This window comes from Carassius gibelio, chromosome A10 (genome assembly GCF_023724105.1).
Source record: "Carassius gibelio isolate Cgi1373 ecotype wild population from Czech Republic chromosome A10, carGib1.2-hapl.c, whole genome shotgun sequence".
NCBI classification, from domain to species: Eukaryota; Metazoa; Chordata; class Actinopteri; order Cypriniformes; family Cyprinidae; genus Carassius; species Carassius gibelio.
In genome coordinates, this window is record NC_068380.1 from 11,818,395 (window position 1) to 11,837,458 (window position 19,064).

Sequence of the window (19,064 nt, forward strand, 5' to 3'; positions counted from 1 at the left end):
TGGATGGAGCTCCAGTTTTAACCACAGCACCTCTACCATCTTTTCGTCGTGACCCATCTGAGTGCTTTCAAAATGAGACCTCACCCCTCATTCATATTGCACAGCCCCCTCCCATGGGTCCGCCCCCTCCACTACCACTACCACCCCCACTTCCTTCATCTATGGGGGACCCTTTCACCCGGACTGTCCAACGACGCTCCAAAATGCGCAATTTCAACTGGGACGCCATCCCCAGGCACAGCGTGTTGGGAAAACGCAATGTTTGGACAGCCCAACGCAACCTCGAGAACTTTGAGTTGGACACTAAGCGAATGGAGGAGCTTTTCAGCCACAACGAGCACCACAGTTTGACTCGTCAGGGTGGGATGGTCAGAAAAAGTGTGTGGGGACTTTCGCAAATCACTACAGAATCCAAAAATGTAAGTGGTGCTGCTTAAAATTGATTCAAGCTGAACTTTGCAAAGCTGTTACAGGTCATGTAAAGTATACCTACAGCTGTACTTTCCAGTGAGGGCCTTTTCTTGAGACAGTACTACAGGATTGAAAGACAGCACAGATGACATCTCTTGTTTATTAAGATTCAAAGTGCTGGACAGGAGCAAGTGGGTGAATGAAACATTTAATCTAGTGCTCGCTAGTGGTCTATCAACCCAATCTATTGCTCATTTGTGAATCTCACTTTTTAAGCATTCAGGCTAATGATCTGGAGAGGTGACTCCGGTACCGGTGCTCTGATAAAGCTTGAGTATTGGACATACTCTCTTCTGAGACACATAGAGGTGGAAGTACAACTTCTCAAGTCTTGAAAGATCTCTAGCTTTGCTCGTTTTGTTTTCCTTCTTGTGTAACCTTCTTGTCCCAAAGGCAATAAAATGACACACTTCAAATGTCCTCAATGAAGACATTTATATTATGTGGGGAAATCCCAGGTATTAAACATTAGTGAACACACTCACATTGTCCCTTAAAATTGCATAAGCACATTCAATATTTTTCAGAATTATTATTTTAAATGCGCAGCATACTGTGCTCTAGGACTCCAAACATTAAAAGGAAAAAAAAACTGAATTTTTAAGTAAATGTGACATTTAATTAAATTTTCTATCTCACTGTTAATCCTAATAAATATTTACCAGTGCTCTCTGCAAAATTCATTTTCAGGAAGACACCGTCTTTTATATTTTACTGTTAATTGCACAAACCTAAGAGTAGACAGATGATTTATGTTCTGGTATTGTCACTGTTGTTATCTAAGAACATATGTTGAACTATTCGTAACCATGTAGGCATGTCTTTTTGATTCTTCTTTCATCTTTTCTTATACAGAGAATGATGTACTTATCTTCATGCTTCCTAGATTTAGTTTTTAGTTGCCGTTACTGAATATATAATACATGATATTTTCAGAAGACTTTCCCAGTTTATGAGTAATTGACACTGTATGTTTATGTCTTTTTAGGTGTCAATTCTCAACTCCAAGAAAAGTATGAATATTGGGATTTTGCTAAAACAATTTAAAAGGTAATGTACACAGTATAAAATTAAATAAGTGACTGTTTAAATTGTTCTAAATCTTTTTTTTTTTTCTTAAACGGATCCTGAGCTTGTTCTTTGATTGCCTCAAATAGCAGGGCAACGAATCTTTGAGTTCCTAAAGCATTTGCGTCTGTCTTCTCAGTCGGCACTTTCATAAATAAATCTATATATCTATATATAGCCATGATTTCCTGTTTTTGTGCAGTGCTTCATTTAAAACCATTAAGTTGTTTTTTCTCTCTCAGTACTTGAGGTTGTAATTTCCAGTAGAAAATGAAATGAAAGCATGCAGATAAAAATCTAAATCTAAATTTATTTGAGTGTCTCAAAGAACATTCAAGCACTCAATTAAGTCCATTATAAGTAATATGTGTGACAAGCTGCTGAGAGCACACAAAGTAACTCTCAGGTAGGCCATTTAAAAACATCTCGTCTCTCTCATCTGTGTTTGATGCACTTTGCAGGCCACCAAAGGACATCGTGGAGGCTGTCAGGCACGGTAATCTGTGCCTTTCTTCCGGGAAACTGAAAGAGCTCAGCAAGCTGTTGCCTGATGACATGGAGGTGAACTGATTTTCTCTATATGACCTCATTGTGCTGTTCTATTGATCAGCACCATGATCAACACTGTTTTTAATATTTTTCTTGTTTTTACACGTTCCAGACAAAGAAGCTGCTGTCATTCAATGGAGATCTATCTCCACTAAACGAGGTTGACCGTTTCATGGTGATGCTAGTTCGAGTGCCAGGGTGTGTTTTCTGGTCACGTTTGAAGGGCCATTTTCTGTGCAGTTTTGTATAAATGTGCTCCACAGTATTTTCCCACATGTTCAAATGTGTTAATCAGCTGACTGATTAATTAATCAGCTGACTGAATGGGATTTGGCTAAGAAGCAGCTACAAATTCTTTGACTTTTATTTGTTTTCAGGTATAAAGTGAGGATAAAGTGCCTGCTCCTTAGAGAGGAGTTTTTTCCCTTTATTGAGGAGATCAAACACTCCATTGCTGTCATGACAACTGCTGCTAATGGTACTTTTTCCTTTTTACATAGGATGTTATACAGTATAAACTATGAAACTTATTAACTATATATATATATATATATATATATATATATATATGCTAATTTTGTGGAAATGTTAAAATTCAATAAAGGTATCAGACAATCAGGCCTCGAGTACCTTATTGCTTTTATAAAATGGTTATCACACAATAAAAAATATTTAAACCAAAAATGTATGTATTCAAATGTTACTTTATTATGTGTTATTACAATATAAAATAATGCTTTCTATTTTACTATCCTTTAAAATATAATTTATTTCTGTGATGCAAAGCTGTATTGCCGTCAGCCATTACTCCAGTATAAAGTGGAGCATGATCTTTTAGAAATCATTCTAATATGCTAATTTATTATTAGAATAGCCAAATATATATATATATATATATATATATATATATATACAGACATATATATTATTAATTTTTTTTTTTGGAAACTGCAATAATTTTTTTCAGGACTCTCGATGAATAAAAACAGCATTTATTCAAAATATAAATAGTTTCTAACAATATAAATTTTTGCTGTCACTTCTTATCAATTTAACACATCATTGCTGAATAAAAGATTTAATTTCTTTCAAACAATAAAAGAATAAAAAATATTATGACCCCAAACTTAAATTGTTAGAAAATATTTTTTTCACAGTTTCCAATAATAATAATAATAATAATAATAATAATAATAATAAGCAGTTCAACAGTTTCCAACACTGTTAATAAATCAGTATATTAGAATGAGCTCTGAAGTATCATTTGACAGTGAAGACTGGAGTAATTATTTGCATCACAGGAAAATTAAATGTTGTGTTAAAATAGAAAAATGCTATTTAACATTGTAATAATATTTTTGATCAAAGAAACTTGATGAGCATAAGAAACTCCTTTAAAACATTAAAAATCATTCTGATTCTGATTCGGACACACACACACACACACACACACACACACACATATATATATTTTTTACAAAATATAAGTATTTGTTTTGTTTGTATATTTATTTTTAAATCTTACTTTCTCTACCCACAGAGTTGCTGGCATGTGATGACCTACATTCAATCATCAGACTGGTGCTGAAGGCTGGTAACTACATGAATGCTGTGAGTGTCACAATGTCTGTTTTGTTTGTTATTAATACACTATTCCAACATGTGAACTAGAGCTGAAGCAGATAAATGACTCTGGCTGTATCTTGTTCAGGGTGGCTACGCAGGGAGTGCTATTGGCTTCAGGATGACATCATTGCTCAAACTGGTGGACACTAAAGCAAATAAACCTGGCATTAACCTTATGCACTATGTGTCCATGGTAGATGAAGTGATCACTCTTTCCAGGAGTTTTTTTTGTTAAATGTTGATTCATGAATGTATTACTATAATTTTTTGACATTTATTATTTTCTGTTTATTATAGCAAGCCCAACAAATTGACGAAGCTTTGCTGCATGTCGCTGAACAGCTTCAACACATTGGGATTGCAGCAAGGTAGATATAATACAGGTTTTGTATTGTTTAGGAGATGCATTTAGGAGAGATAATATTCTGCTTCATCTGAAATAGGATCCAAAAGCAGGAGGTGGAGATGGACTTTCAAAGGGAGTTGGAGAAAATTAGGGAAGCAAAGATGGATGCCAGTAAACAGCCTGATTTACTACATCAGATGGAAGCATTTCTTCGTGTAAGGAAAATGCATTGAAAATCCAGTGTATTGTCTGGTGGCTGGTTTGAAAAAATATCCAGGATTAGCAGTATTCTGGGAGTAATATATGTCTGCTCCTGTACAGATGGCAGACATTAGGCTTGCAGACGTGGAGGCTTCCCTTCAGGAACTGGAAAACATCAGTACCTCTGTGGCAGAGTACTTCTGTGAAGACCCAGCCACGTTTAAGCTAGAGGAGTGTTGCTCTATCTTTCATTCCTTTTGTGAGAGGTTTGAGAGAGCTACACAGGTACATTTTCTTTTCGTATAAAGTAAAAAATGCAGGAAACTTTATAAGCAGATATAGTGTTACGGTTCAAATACTTGCATCAAATTTCTGTTCCTTTTTTCTTACAAAATGTATTTTGGTTTTATATATGAACATTTAGATAGGATTTGTTAGCCTAGGATGAATTGAAATCAATTTCACCACACATTTACCTATATTTTATTCAAACATAATGTTGCATTTCATATCAGTCATGCCTTTCAGTGACACTTATTGACTTATTGGTAAAATGGTGCATTAACAAACATTTTCAACATCAATTTTGTTATATGCAAAGTACATTTGAACAAATGTAGACAATAATAAATTAAAATACATTTGTAACGTCTAAATATTTGTATTAAGATTCAATAACTGCAACATAAACTGACATTTTTACAGACATTTGACAAAAAGAATTGGAATCAGTCCCAAAAACATTTTTTTAATCTGTCGCACGTCTGTGCAAAAGTTAAAGAAACACCCACACCAACTTTTATGTCCTACAGGAAAACCGTGAGCGTGAAGCAGCCGAGACTCGCAAGCGACAGCGAAGAGAAAGAGAAATGCTGAACAGAATAGCCAAGCGCCGATCCACCTCCACATTCACCAGTCGGGATGTGACAGATGAAGTCTCCGCACTGGAATCTGTCCTGACCAGCTTTCTCCACCAACGTCCTTCTCGCAGGAGGCCCGGTGGGCTCACACCTGTCACGGACGGCCCCATCAGGAACATCCGCCCTCAGGTTGAGGAGCGTGAGGGCAGAGGGGATCTGGACAGCCCTGTGGAAACCAACCAGGAAAAATTCTCAAAGTTGGAAGAACCAGAGAACACCTGCCTGAAGGAGGAGGTTCCACCCAGCACCGTTAATGACATTCAGCGGGTACGTGCCGCATCAAAAAGAGCACAGTGCATTGATGATGAACTTATTCCAGAAAGCGACGACCTCAAAGAAGTTGGGTGTAGCAACATCTCAACTAAAAAAGAGTTTGAAGATGGAGAGGTGAATAAAGAAGTTGAGGTGATTGGAGACATGGATAAAAGAGAACCAAGAGTGGAGGAGGACAACAAGAAAATAGAAGAAGAAGACAAAATACCCGAGCTCTCGAGCAAGAGCTACCACTTTCAGGATTGCGTTGCTGGTCTGAATGGAACGGCTACACCTGATCGTTCCCAAGGCCCTGCCGTGTGCACCTCCGCTACTCTAAAGAGGAATATAAAAGAGGTAGATCTGGCCTTGCAGGATGCACTGGGAAGTCTAGGCTCACCGTGGACCATCCTCAGCCCTAATATCTCTCCCTGTAACACACCACACCACAGACATTCCTACTCCTTCTCCAGGGTGGACATCCTTGATGATGGGGTTTGGGCATTTCCTGACACTCCTGTACGGGACAAACCCTCATTCTCCCATAATGCAGGTGTGGGGACTTCATCCTCATTACCAGACTGTCCCTCAAAGCGAATTCCAGCACAGGGGACATTTATAAGGTCTGCATCACTTGGTGATGAAAAAGACTTGGCTCCTAACTTCAAACTGGGACAGACCTTTCAGAGACGCAGTGGACAGGCGCTTCCTCCAGATAAGAGAACGGAAAGCTCAGGACTTGTATCTTTCTTTCGACGCTTTGGGGAAAGAAACCGTGCAGGATCTGTTGGTTAAGATGGCATGGAATGTTCTTCAAGGATTTTACTTTGACATGAAGGATATGATGAATGTAGACAAAAGGGAACTTGTCTTACAGCACTCCTGATGCCTTTTGAGCTCTTATGTAAATCTACGGTGATGCATGCTGATGCTTTAAACTAGCTGATGCTAGTTTTTAGTTCAGTTATTTCTAAAAAGATGCTTTCATTGGTTCAAGACATTGAATTTCAGGGACTGGAATGTCTTATTGTTGTTCTTTGTCCTTTAAGGTCTGTCTCAGTGTTATGCAATAAAGTGTGGACCCCACCTTATGAAGCATTTGTAACGCGTGTCTTTTTTTAATAGGCTTACATATACAACAGCCCCAAAAAAATTTGACATTGAAGCCTTATTTAATGCACTGTGGTTTTCTTGAAACAATGGTGAGGCGTTTTGTAACATGGGAGTGCTTATTAAAGCAAAAGTTCTGAGCTGAAGGCCTCTGTACTGTAGAGATGTAGTACAAATGCTCATTTCAAGCAAAACTTTTCACAGATGGAGGTTTGTTATGGGTTTAAATGCTGAAACAGTTTTCGCACTGTTCAAAATTAAGACAAAAGGTATCTGGACTACAACTATTCAGTTAGGAATGACAGAAAGCAAGAAGAAGTTTCCACTGAAGCATGAGGGACTGTCAGTCTGGCCAACCTGACGATTAGCCTATAGGACGGCCATGGTGTTGATGTCACTATTCAATAATGTGGTATGATATATATATATGTATGTAGGCCTATGTATCTGTGTTTCCTTTCTATATGATTTCTGCTGCAGTCTGAATTTAACACATTCTCTTTGACTGCTCGTGCTCATCAAGATGGAAAAAGGAGAATTTGCCATGTTGTCTTGGTGATGGTGTATGTTTACGGTACATGATCTCACTTGGCTGGTGTCTCGGTGAAATAATACCCCCTGGAAAAAACCAGAACACAGACTCTTCTTTCATCCAGTCCTCAGCGCTCTCACTATCAAGGCTGATTTTGTTCCTGAAACTAGAACATTTTCCAGGTTCTTCTCACATATTTTTAGACTGTTTAAGAACCTATTTCCACTAGAAAGTTACAATAAATATAATCTTAAATATAAAAAATTATTTGTTCTGTTAGAGTATCCCACCATTAAGACAACTAGTTAATAATAGTATGATTTTCTATGCAATCTGTTTTTATCACAAAGTAAAGCATGTTGTGTGGAAAAGGCATGATTAGTGTGCATTTATGTTTGTGCGAGAGAGGGAGAGAAAGAGAGAGAGGATAGAAAGGAAAAAAGAAACACAGGGAAGAAACCCGAGCTTTAGAGAAGGAAAGGAGGACAGGATCACTTTGTTGGGGACTCAACACTCCCCTTTTTGCAAAACGCACATCTGGAGTCTGAACACTACAAACGTGTGATATTTTTGAGCCATCTAAAGTAAGTAGGACTACACTATTTATTTGACAATACTTTAATTTAATATTAGAAATGGAGAGAAAGGTTTGCATATTGCATGAATCTTGAAATCATTTAAAATTATTATGCATTATATTAGATTATTAGCAAGTTTAAGATTTTACTCAGCAATATTTGAGTTTGTTAGTATGCCTAACGTCCCAATCTACATTATGTGGACCAGCCAACAGTGTGTGTGCTTACTTCAAATTATTATAATATATTTAAAATAGCTTGAATGTATTGATATTGTGACGGAGTATGAACTCATTAACATGGAATAGCCTTATGTCTCATAGTAAGCAAGAAAAGCAGTAGAGCGAGTTATACAAGGATTGCCTTTGGGTTGTTAAACAATTAAATAGTACATTTCTGTTTACGTTTGTAATGAAATGTTTTCTTAGTGCGCTCAGTTGGGCTTTTCCCACACCAAGTCATTATTTGTGTTATCAAAGTGACCGGCAGATGTCGCTATCGTTTAGTCAATTTTGACTGCGTACTGCGTGTGAGGAAATGGGGAAAACCTAGATTAAATAACAAAAAGTTAAGTTGACTCCTTTCACTATTTCGTTATTTTTATACTCGTGGAACCGCTAGTTAACCACTCATTTCCAAAGCCTATATGTATTGTCATGTCCTGTGTTAAGAGCGATTTATTAACTTTTATTATGTTTTGTCCTTAATAGATCAGTTGGAATGATGCCACACTCTAATTCAGCTTGATCACTGAAAGCAGCAAAATGTTGTGGTGAGTTGGTTAACTCCATTATGATTGTTTGTGTTGGGAATCCTCCAGTGGATAAAACGTTGCATTTTGGGATTCAAACCTGTAATTGCGATTATCACAATTTGCTTTTGTCAATAAGACTTCTGTTTGTGGCTCAGCACGAATCCATGGTCCTTTAGGTATGCATGCGAGGAAGCTGAGTAAGGTTGCAACTGATAGCATTTCCGGGTCCATGTTTGCCGGAAACGTGTGAAAATAGATGTGACCCTGTGAAGTCATTCACCGATTATTACATGAGTCATGAGTAAAGCTGGATATTACCTGTATTTGACCTCCAACACAGATCAAAACACTAACACTAAAGATGTACTAACAATGGTGACCAAATGACTTACATTCAATATCATTCAACCTTGAGCGTCACAATGAATGGGTTTAGGATTTAAAAGAGATGTTGAGAAGCTGTCGCAGCAATGTTCTGTTTCAATAAGCCAAGAGGCAGAAAGTCTTTTGAATATTTCTTTCTTCAACAGTCTTATGTTGGCTATTGAGTGTGACAAAGAGGAAAACCATGACTCAACATTTATACGTTCATCAAATCAGGATGCGTCTATCGCATCCAGTCATAATGGCCACTCAAGATATGTGTCCATTTAAGATATCCGACTATGTCCCCTAGATGTATTAAATGCAAATAATTTTCTTAGTACCTAAGAACAAAATAGCATTGCTCATGCACACACACAAACACACACATTAAATATACATCCTGCTATCTCTCAGTTTATCAAAATCTTTAGCATATTGATGAAGCATTCTATAGAGGAAAGAAAACAAAGCATATCTGATTAAGAACTGAGCTTTAAAATGTTTTTTAATCCCTTTGGTTTATTCTCAGTACAATGAACTCATGAAGACAGTGGCAACTGGGAGTTAAATCTCTTTTTAACTCTAATGAATATTAAAGTTCATTAATACCAGGCAGTTATTAATTAAGCAATGGTATTCCCTGTTTGCACATACTGTATGAGGATACTGGATATAATAAAAGACCCTGATAAATGCTGATGAGTATCACAGACATCAGACATGTAAGTGTTTGTTTACTGAGCTTAACATAAACTTCTTTACTCTAAAAGGCCCCACTTTGACCAGGACAGTATTTGGAGGTTCTCATATGTTCTTCTGGTACTTCTTTTGAAATAAAAATTATCAGTTTATCATTGTACATGTTTATTTTAAAGTGTCTTATATAAGCATTATATGAGGATTATGTAAATATAACTAAATGTAAATTATTTATATTTATTATTATAATTTATATTTTATATAAGGCTTTTTGGAGCCCCCTGGAGTTTAGCTGAGGCCCCTAATGGGGACCCTGTCCACTTGTTAAGAACCATTATTCTAGATGGTTAATGAGAAAAAGGAAAGGAAAAGGTTTTAGAATATGTTTGTGGTGGACAAATATTATACAGTAAATATATCAATATTTGATTTTCTTTAAGTATGTGCACTTTTTTGTCTCATCGATTGATTTCAACTTTTATTTCTGTTATAAAACTTTTTTTAGATTTTTTTTTTAATTAGGCCTTCATCATTTATTTATTTTTAATTTATTATACTTTCAAATTACATTTATTTAAAGATTTGATTTTACCTGCTGCGCCCAGTTTTAGATATAAATACTTTCTTAACCACAATCTACTATGAAAATCCATCATAAAATACAGTTTCATTTTAAACTCATAATAAATCATTAAAATTATTAAAATATGCACTTTTCTTTTTTCTTTTAATAGTTTAAAAATGATTATATTTATGCAAATTGCTGTAATTTCCAATAACAAACTTTCTTCAAAAGTTAGTATACTTGGTTACCATGGATATGTGAAATTTAAGACATGTAATGTGTGAAAATAAATAAATATATTTGCAATGTCATTTCCACCACACAATGCTATCAAACACAATATATTAATTGAGATATGGTGAAAATTAAATTTGTTCATAAAAATAAAGTCGGCAGCATCACCTGCCTCAGGCCTCCTGAAGAAGAGTACCACTAACAGAGCACAGATGCACACTCTCACACAGTGCTGAGTGCTGGCGTTGTGTTGCAGTCCCATGCAATTTACAATATAGGCCCTGCAGGTCTGTACTCTTCCTGTATGAATCTACTCCAAGCTGCCGAGCAAAGAGAGAGAGAGAAAGAGAGGGATGAGGAGGAGGAGGGGGAATGAGGCACTCTGCCATCTGGATTCTGCTCCACTGGATGCAGTCTCCATGGTAACATCGCTCTCTCATGCAATCAAATCAAAGAATGAGATCAGGCCTGGCCCACCCACTTTAGCATGGATGCAGTTGTCACTTTTATTAAATTAAGCCACGCCCCCAGCAATTTGTGTCCACCTATTCTAACCCTTATGTTGGTACTTGGTAGTCCCTAGATGTCACCATGTGTTTTTCTCCTTGGCTTGACATAAAGGATATTTTTAGCTTGTCTTGGAAGACTGATGTGACTTAAGTGACTCGTGTTGCCCAAGCTGGAATTTCAGCACTATTTATTTTTTTTTTCCATTCTGCTCTGTTAGGTTTTATTATATGTCCTGTGTAGTGAATATCTACAGTTATAGTCAGTCTCTCTCTCTCTCTCTCTCTCTCTCTCTCTCTCTTTGCCTCTGTAGTCATTAATCTTCATTAGGTCTCATGCAGTTACTCAGTCATTATCTTGTCCCCTTGATTTTTCTCCTATCATGTTGTTTCGTGCTATCTCTTTTTTCCCCATTATTTCTCCTGATTGTGAATACAAACAAGCCCTCTCCCTTACAGTGTACTGAGAAACTGAACAAATGGGCTTGTAATGGCCATGCGCCTGTAAAAAAAAAAAAAAGAATGCCATCATGCAATTTCGTCACACAGGATAGTCATTGGTTTTATTTTTTGCCTCTCAGATTTAAACTCTAGTTCTTTCTCTTTCAGATCATGAACATGTGACATCTATTAGTGTGCGTGTGTGTGTGTGTTCTGCTGCTTACTGCAAAAAGTTTTAATAAGTATTTAGTATTTTTGTTTTGTTTTCCAGTAAAAATATCTATTCTAAAAACATCCTGTGTAAAGACTTCTACATTAGGAATAAAACTTGAATATAGTTTTTCTTTTTCTTTTTTTTTGATAATTTAAATAGAAATGTATTTGATTTGCCCATTTAGAAGTTTTTATGCATAAATATAATACTTCATAAATGACATACATGAGTTATATATAATTCTGAATGTGTTGTGCTAAAAGATTTTTTTTAAAGAAATTCTTAATACTTTTATTCAACAGGGATTCATTCAATTGATCAAAAGTGAAAGTGAAGACTTTTTTAATGTTACAAACGATTTCTATTCCAAATAAATGCTGTTCTTTTAACCTTTCTATTCATCACAAATTCCTAAAAATCATGGTTTCCACAAAAAAAAATTAATCAGCACAACTGTTTTCAGCACTGATAATAATAACAAATGTTTGTTGAGTACCAAATTGACTTATTATTATGTAATCATAAAATTATGTAATCATAAAAACTGTGTTTTTTTTTCTCAGAATGTGTCAGATCAAATGTTCAGTTTGCTGAAAAATCTAATTAACTATTCGGCTATAAGTGTTATCATAATCCAATGGCCTGTGCGGCCTGAGTGGCATCAGCAGAAAATGAAAGTTGTTCCACAGGGAGAAGTCATTACATTTAATTGAAATATAATAACATGTACCAATGCATGATTCACAGTAAGATCAGAAACATGCATTAACAAAATACATTTCAGATTCATGCTGACTTTAAGTATGTTTAGATATTTACAAGACAAAAATACGTTTTTTTTGTTTTTGTTTTTTTGCAGTGTATGTGGTACAGTGCAATACTTTACGATAGAGTAAGAGAGAATCCTCTGTATCTAAAGGATGTGTTCTTTCTCTGCCATTTTTCTGTTGCCTTGCACCTTCACTCAGAGCATAGGCTGAGCACAACCCCACCTCCCTTCCCTTCAGCCAATACCCTTCCACTATCCACCCTTCCCTTCCTTCCTCATCACAGTCTCTCTCCCTTCTCTCACACACACATTATACACCCTCGCTTGCTCACGCCCTGCTGCTGCTTCTCTCCTGTCTGCTTGTCTTTCCTGCTTTCTGGATTTTCTCCTTTAATCTCCGTCTCCTTTGGGATGAGGGGCTGTAAGACTGGACGGGTCTGTGCTTGGATGCTTTGCTGAGACCTGTCCATATCTTTCTTTTTCCTTTTTCATCTCTCTATTTCTGTCAGCTGCAAGAGCCCACGTGAGTATGGCATCGGGGAGCTCCCCTTTTATCCCTCATTCTTTCTCCTTCGTGCCACCATGGCTTTCATTCTCTTCGTTTACCTCTCCATTCATCTTGTATGCCTTTGTGGGTTTAATCACAGTGTCATTCATGTAGCTTTGAGAAGGTCTTTCTGTGATGAATAATTCACTGCAGTGTCTGGCCTCTCCCTTTCAGCCAGCTGGGCATCTCTGACACACGCATGCACAAACACACACACGAGTGACCAGACATGATCAACAAACACCCGACAGGATCTCAGTGCTTATGTAAAACAATAGTGCTTGTGTGCTGAGAAATGTATAGATGTAAGATGGGTGTGTGTGTGTGCACAAGTATGTTAGCTGTCACCTGTGACATGTGTGCTTTGCAACCTGTACTTTGCATTGATCCGAGTCACACAGGGGAAACATTAAGATTTTAAATGGATGGCTTCATATTGAATTCATGAGTCAAATCATGATGAGTGTGTTTGGTGTGACAGCTGTATTCTGTCTCTTAGCAATGATAGGAATTGAACTGTCTGTAGATTAAAGGTGTGTGATACATCTTAATGATCCAGCAACTGATCATCTGATGTATTCTGGAATAAAATCATTTTGTTTTTCACCATTTCATGACTTAAATGCTGTACCCTATTATAGTGACATGATGTTACGGTTATAGTCATTGTAATCATCCAAGCAGGCAGCCATAAATAATGTAATAATGACAAAATAACAGCACAGTCAGGGGCATGACAGGTGACTCATTATAATATTGTTTTGTAGATGTTACTAAATTACAGCTGTTGATGTGCTATAAATGTGTGCTGTCTGTAATTATTTTAATTAGCACTGATGGTTCCCAAGAGGGAAATGCTTGTTGGTTAACCTTCATATATATATATATATATATATATATATATATATATATATATATATATATATATATATATATATATATATATATATATATATATATATATATATATATATATATATATATATATATATATATATATATATATATATAAATATATATATATATATATAAATATATATATATATATATATATAATACAAAAAGCTAATTTAAATACATTCTATATTAGCTTATATATTTAATATATATAACATATTTTAATTTTAGCTTAATTATTGTAATTTTATAATGTTCTTTTTGGCATTTTTAGAAGTTTACATTTTTTTAAGCTTTAATTTAGTTTTATTTCAATTTTAGTAAAATTAGAACTTCATGTTATTTTCAGTTAGTTGCCAAAGCAACACTGATTCTTTTTGTTTAGAGAAAGATCTTTCAATTAATATTTGTTTAAAATCAATATTTGATATAATATATTCATATTTTATTTTAGCTTTTTAAATGAAAAAAAAAGGAAGAAAAGATAGGACTGAGGTATAAAGATCGCATCTGTGATAATGCTTTCACACAGGCAATTTCTTATAATTAAACATTCAATAGATGACACATTTTTTGCTCAACGATTTCACAGACATTAAGAGTCACAGTTTGCTATTGGAGTTATTTCTGTACTTTCCATTCGGATCCAGCTGTTGATGTACTTTTAGAGGAACAAGATTTTAGATATTTTTAGATTTTAGATTTAACATATTTTAGATCCATATGTGCTAACACTGTACTATGGTCCAATAAAATCTGTAAGAACCACGTGAACAAGTGAATGGCAATTACATGCCATTATGTGTGCGTGTGTGTTGAAGAAAGAATTTTCAAAGAATAACTATTCTTGTACAAAGAAGGATAACTCACAGCTGGCATAGACGTAGAGACTCCTGAGAAAAAATAAATAAGACTAGAGTGCATTCAAAAAAAAAAAAAATCATGAGTGATTTTTATTTTTGTTTTTGTGATAAAGCCAAATGAAATGCTTTTTTTCAGAATGATTTTACATTAGGTTTGACTGTAAAACTTCCCTTGATTGGTACTGATAGGTCAAACAGAGATTGTCATGCTCACAAATGGTGTTTGACGTCCTTTGGTCTGAGATTACGATGGATGGAAGGGCAGCTCAACTGACAGATGTCTCTGCTTTAGAGTAGTGACGTGAATTGCTATCCATGGCCATTGTTCATGTATGTTTGTGTGTGTGTATTCTTGTCCTCTTTCCCTTTGTAGGATCACATTAAATGCCTTGCCAGTGACATACAACCCTTACTGTGTAGCTATAGCTGCCTGTGTGACCTAACCTCCCCCTTCAGGGTATTCTTACGTGTTTTTGTCTGTGCATGTGAACAGGAGAGAGCAGTTCCCTTGTGATGTGTGTTTCGTCTGCTGGGTGTGATATGTTTGTGATGTCATTATTACAGTCAATAGAACCAGTTTAGCTCATTCAACCTGCTTCATAGAGACCCAAGCAGGCATTCCAGTCGATAGTTTGATGTGACATTCATAATCATAATACAAAGACTGAGCAGTTTCTATTTAAAAGCCTTTGCTGATTCTTGTGTCTGCTTGTACCTACAGTATGTACACTATCTTTGTTCTTATTCAAAAGGGAAACAATTCTGCTTCCTGAAGTCTATTGAAATCAGTCCCAGTGAATGGTGGCAGATGTTATTTTAGCTTTCTTTGGCAGATGGCTTTAGATTTTTTCCCTCTATTATTCTTGAGTGTTAATATTTCTAGAAAATTCAAGCATGAGAATGAAGTATAAATGACATTATGCCTATGTGATCGCACTGACTTTAAACAGAAATGTATAGCAAAGTTTAATATGCAGAAGTAGTTTGCTTGACATGGACAAAAGAGATCAATGTCTGAACTTGTTAGTGCTAAAAATGTTAATTTTTTTTAGCCTTAGGATGGAAGGAGGTGTGATGTGAAGAACACACGTGGATTTCTGTTAGTTTTTATTTGAATATCTCTTGCACAATTGTCAGTTTGCCAGGATAGTTAAGGAAATGTTGAGCAGTGCATGGATGTGTTTGCATAATGCATGTGTGTGTTTGATGTGATCAAGCATGCTATAATGCGATGAAATGAGCATGACAACGTGCACATCCTCTACAAAACAATCATTTGAAAGCATTCTCAAGTCATCTTACTTATCTGCAGGCTTGTTTGGGGTTTATTTTGAATCTGAATTATTCCCAAGAGATGAGTGTGTTGTGTTATTTCTGTTAGTGTAAGGGGTATTAGGGAGAATTAGTCTTTCTTGGCTTGGTTTCAGATACTATTGACTATTGTTCCTTCATTATGAAAGTGTTTCTGAGTAAGAGGGAGTCGGAGAGAAATGGGGGAAGGAGGAATTAATGAAGGGTCAAAAGAGCTTGAAAAAATGCTGCCACACACAGCATGAACATACTGTTGAGTACAGTTTGGTAGCTCAACTCCTTTGCTAATTCATTACATTTATGCATTTGGCATATGCTTTTAAGAATGCAAAGTAAACATTAGTTCATGCATTCCCTGGGAGATGAACCTTGACATAAGTAGTGCCATGCTCTACAGTTTGAGCTAAAGGCATACTAAATCAAAGCAATTGGCCATACTTAACTTAAATAATATTTCATAAACATGCTGACTCCCAGCTGTCAACATGAAACCACATTCGTAACAGTTTTACTTGCATAATGTGATGTATTTCCAACTTAATTTGTTATTCAATAGGGAAAAAGTGCAGCACCTATGAGAATTGGTTGGATTGGAATTGCACTACTAGAAAAATGAAGCCAGACCTGAAAGAGAGTTTTGTAATAATATTCTCTGAATAGCTTTCGGTTAATATATTATAATAGATTACTGTCTACAAGATGTCACTGGAATAGAAACTCATTTCAATGAATTTTGATTTGGACGAAAGATTACAAAGGCATTTCTTCTTAGGAATAACAAATTAATGAAACATAAACAATACAAACATAATGTTTTTTTTTTAAAAGTTTGTATTGAAAATTAGTCATCCATGCATGTTTAATTTAAGTTTTTAAAATGTTTCATCAAAACATCATAGCATGATCTTGCGTTCAGTCTCCTCTGTGATATCATCTTGTCTGTTTAAACCCCGCCTCCATCTAATCAACAACCAATAGATAGAACCAACTCCCCACCCTAATTAACTTTTTTCATTTTGGATAATGTTTTTTTTTTCTTTCTTGGATGTAAGTCACAATACAGAAGTAAAGATCTGTCACTTTTTCAGTTTCGTCATATGTGATCACCTGTGATCAAATGGAATTGCAGAAATAAAGATTCTTTCAGCTAGTCCCGACCCAAACTCACGCCATTGGTTGAGCCAGAAATTGATGTACAAGGTTTTTTGAAAGCACCACAAGCACACTATAATGGCTTACTTAAAGCTGTGTCTGCATATTAAACTGCAAAAGCAGAAAATAAATAAATATAAATAAATATTACACACTTTAAATCCAAAGATAAACTGAGTGTTTGCATTGAGCAGCATACTAATCGATGTATCTTGTAATGCCTTAAGTAGTTTTATTATTCCATATTTCCTCTGCTTTTATTATTAGTTATTTTTTTTTTTTTTTTTTTTTTGATGGATGTGTCAGAACCCTCCAGAACCGTTGCCCCTCTGAATTCTCTCAGAGTACAGGAGGGGTCTGCTCCTGTACTCACTATTCAGAAAACTATTGAGGACACTTCTGCATAATTTATACTCCTGAACTGATAAACATATACTGTATAAGTGAGTTTTTCAACTGAAGCGCAAAAGGCTGATCCGCAGGGTGACTCACACTCCACTTTACATATGGCAAGTGCTTTATTAAATGGAGAAATATTTGACCTCTTTGTTGGCATTGTTTATATGCTTAAGGCATTAAGTGTTCTTAAGCATCTCCTCTGAAAACATACACACACAAATAAACATTAGTTATTTTAGGGATCAGATTATTTCTAACCCATCTCATGTACTGAGCTATCCATGCATTCCATCAGTACAGTACAGAGAGTGAGAGAGAAAGATAGAAAGAAATGATTAGGATATGCAAATGAGCTATTCATAGTCTACTGTCAGAATGAGGTCCAGTTAAAGGGATAGTTCACCCAAAAATGAAAATTGCATGCATGATGCATGATTTGCTTGCCCTCAAGCCATCCTAGGTGTGTATGACTGTCTTCTTTCAGATGAGTACAATCCGAGTTAAATTAAAAATGTCCTGGCTCTTCCCAGCTTTATAATGGCAGTGAATGGGGGTAGAGATTTGAAGCCCAAAAAAAGTGTATAAAAGAGAAACCACTGAGCAAAAGAAATGAATCTAGGGTGACACTAGTTTATGAATGTCAAAGTTAAAACAGTGGAACACTAAATTCCCAAATCTGTGTAATGACGACTACAAGACATAGGTAGAGCAAGATCTTTCTCTCTGTTTTGAATCCCTCTCTCTCTCTCCTGTGCCCTGCGGTATCCTGACAGCATTCTGTTGAGTCATGTTTCCTGTGGCATGATTACCTCTCCCTCTCTGCAATTGCAGTGACATGCTATATTACATAACTAGACACAGTAAGAGGACGGTGCCTGAAGGCTCCATCTGAGCCGAGTGGACTGGACATGGCATCTTATTGCACTTTATGTAAAGATTAATTAATGCAATCATCAGGAAACTTTAATTACGCTTCACTGTTTGTGCTGTGTGGGAGCGCTCCATATGTTTGGTTATTGCACAGCTGATATACTGTAAGGGAATTTGGAAATTCATTTCTCCAGCTAACTAGTATGACTGAATTTGATAGAATTTAACTGGAATAAATGGCATTGCAGAGTGGAACTAATCCTGGTTTGCTGTAGAGTTTCCCACAGCGCTATACCTATCTACTGGACACCTTTGACAGATGATATTAGCCTGCTAAGTATGTCAGGAAATTGCAGTGGATATGCATTTAGGATTTCAGTTGGCTGCCCCTCATGATCTGGTTAAAAAAATTCCCCCTTTTTTTAGTGCCAGTAAGTTCTGGGTACCTCTACATGGGAGCGAGCAAGCAATATTTATCATGTCAGCCCAGGTCATCAACCAAAAAGCTACTCTGTCACAAAGATCATAAATATACAAACAGGTTTCTCTGTCTTTAATTTCCCTTGCACACAAGTAACAGCATGTATTCTCCCATATACAAAAGAAATTCCATGATTAAAAAGTCCAGCTTCACTTGTGCCTGCTGTGTTGGTGCAAGTTTGGAGCCGTGGCGTCAGTCAGAGGTGTGGGTGTTATCTGAAAACCAGCCACCATGGGAGAAATCAGACAGTCAATCCTTTCAGATTAATGACTGTTGATGTTTTCCATTTAATCTCGAGCCGCTCTGTTGATGGATTAAAAATGCCATTCACTCAGAAAGTATT

General features: G+C 36.0%; 2 protein-coding genes across 2 annotated transcripts in view; both read left to right on the forward strand.

Moving 5' to 3' along the window:
- On the forward strand, positions 1–6,512 carry LOC128021701 (FH2 domain-containing protein 1-like). The gene is made up of 11 exons (XM_052609002.1): positions 1–419; positions 1,460–1,521; positions 2,001–2,100; positions 2,201–2,286; positions 2,466–2,566; positions 3,629–3,699; positions 3,800–3,907; positions 4,012–4,082; positions 4,158–4,275; positions 4,382–4,546; positions 5,074–6,512. The coding sequence occupies exons 1-11, from the start codon at positions 114–116 to the stop codon at positions 6,226–6,228; spliced, it is 2,343 nt and encodes a 780-aa protein (XP_052464962.1). The 5' UTR covers positions 1–113; the 3' UTR covers positions 6,229–6,512.
- Positions 6,513–12,509: 5,997 nt separating this feature from the next.
- Positions 12,510–19,064, forward strand: part of LOC128021179 (tripartite motif-containing protein 3) — a 20,275-nt gene continuing 13,720 nt past the window's right edge. Inside the window, exon 1 of the mRNA XM_052608194.1 lies at positions 12,510–12,724. The gene's annotated coding sequence lies outside the window, so the exon portion shown is untranslated. The remainder of the gene's footprint in view (positions 12,725–19,064) is intronic.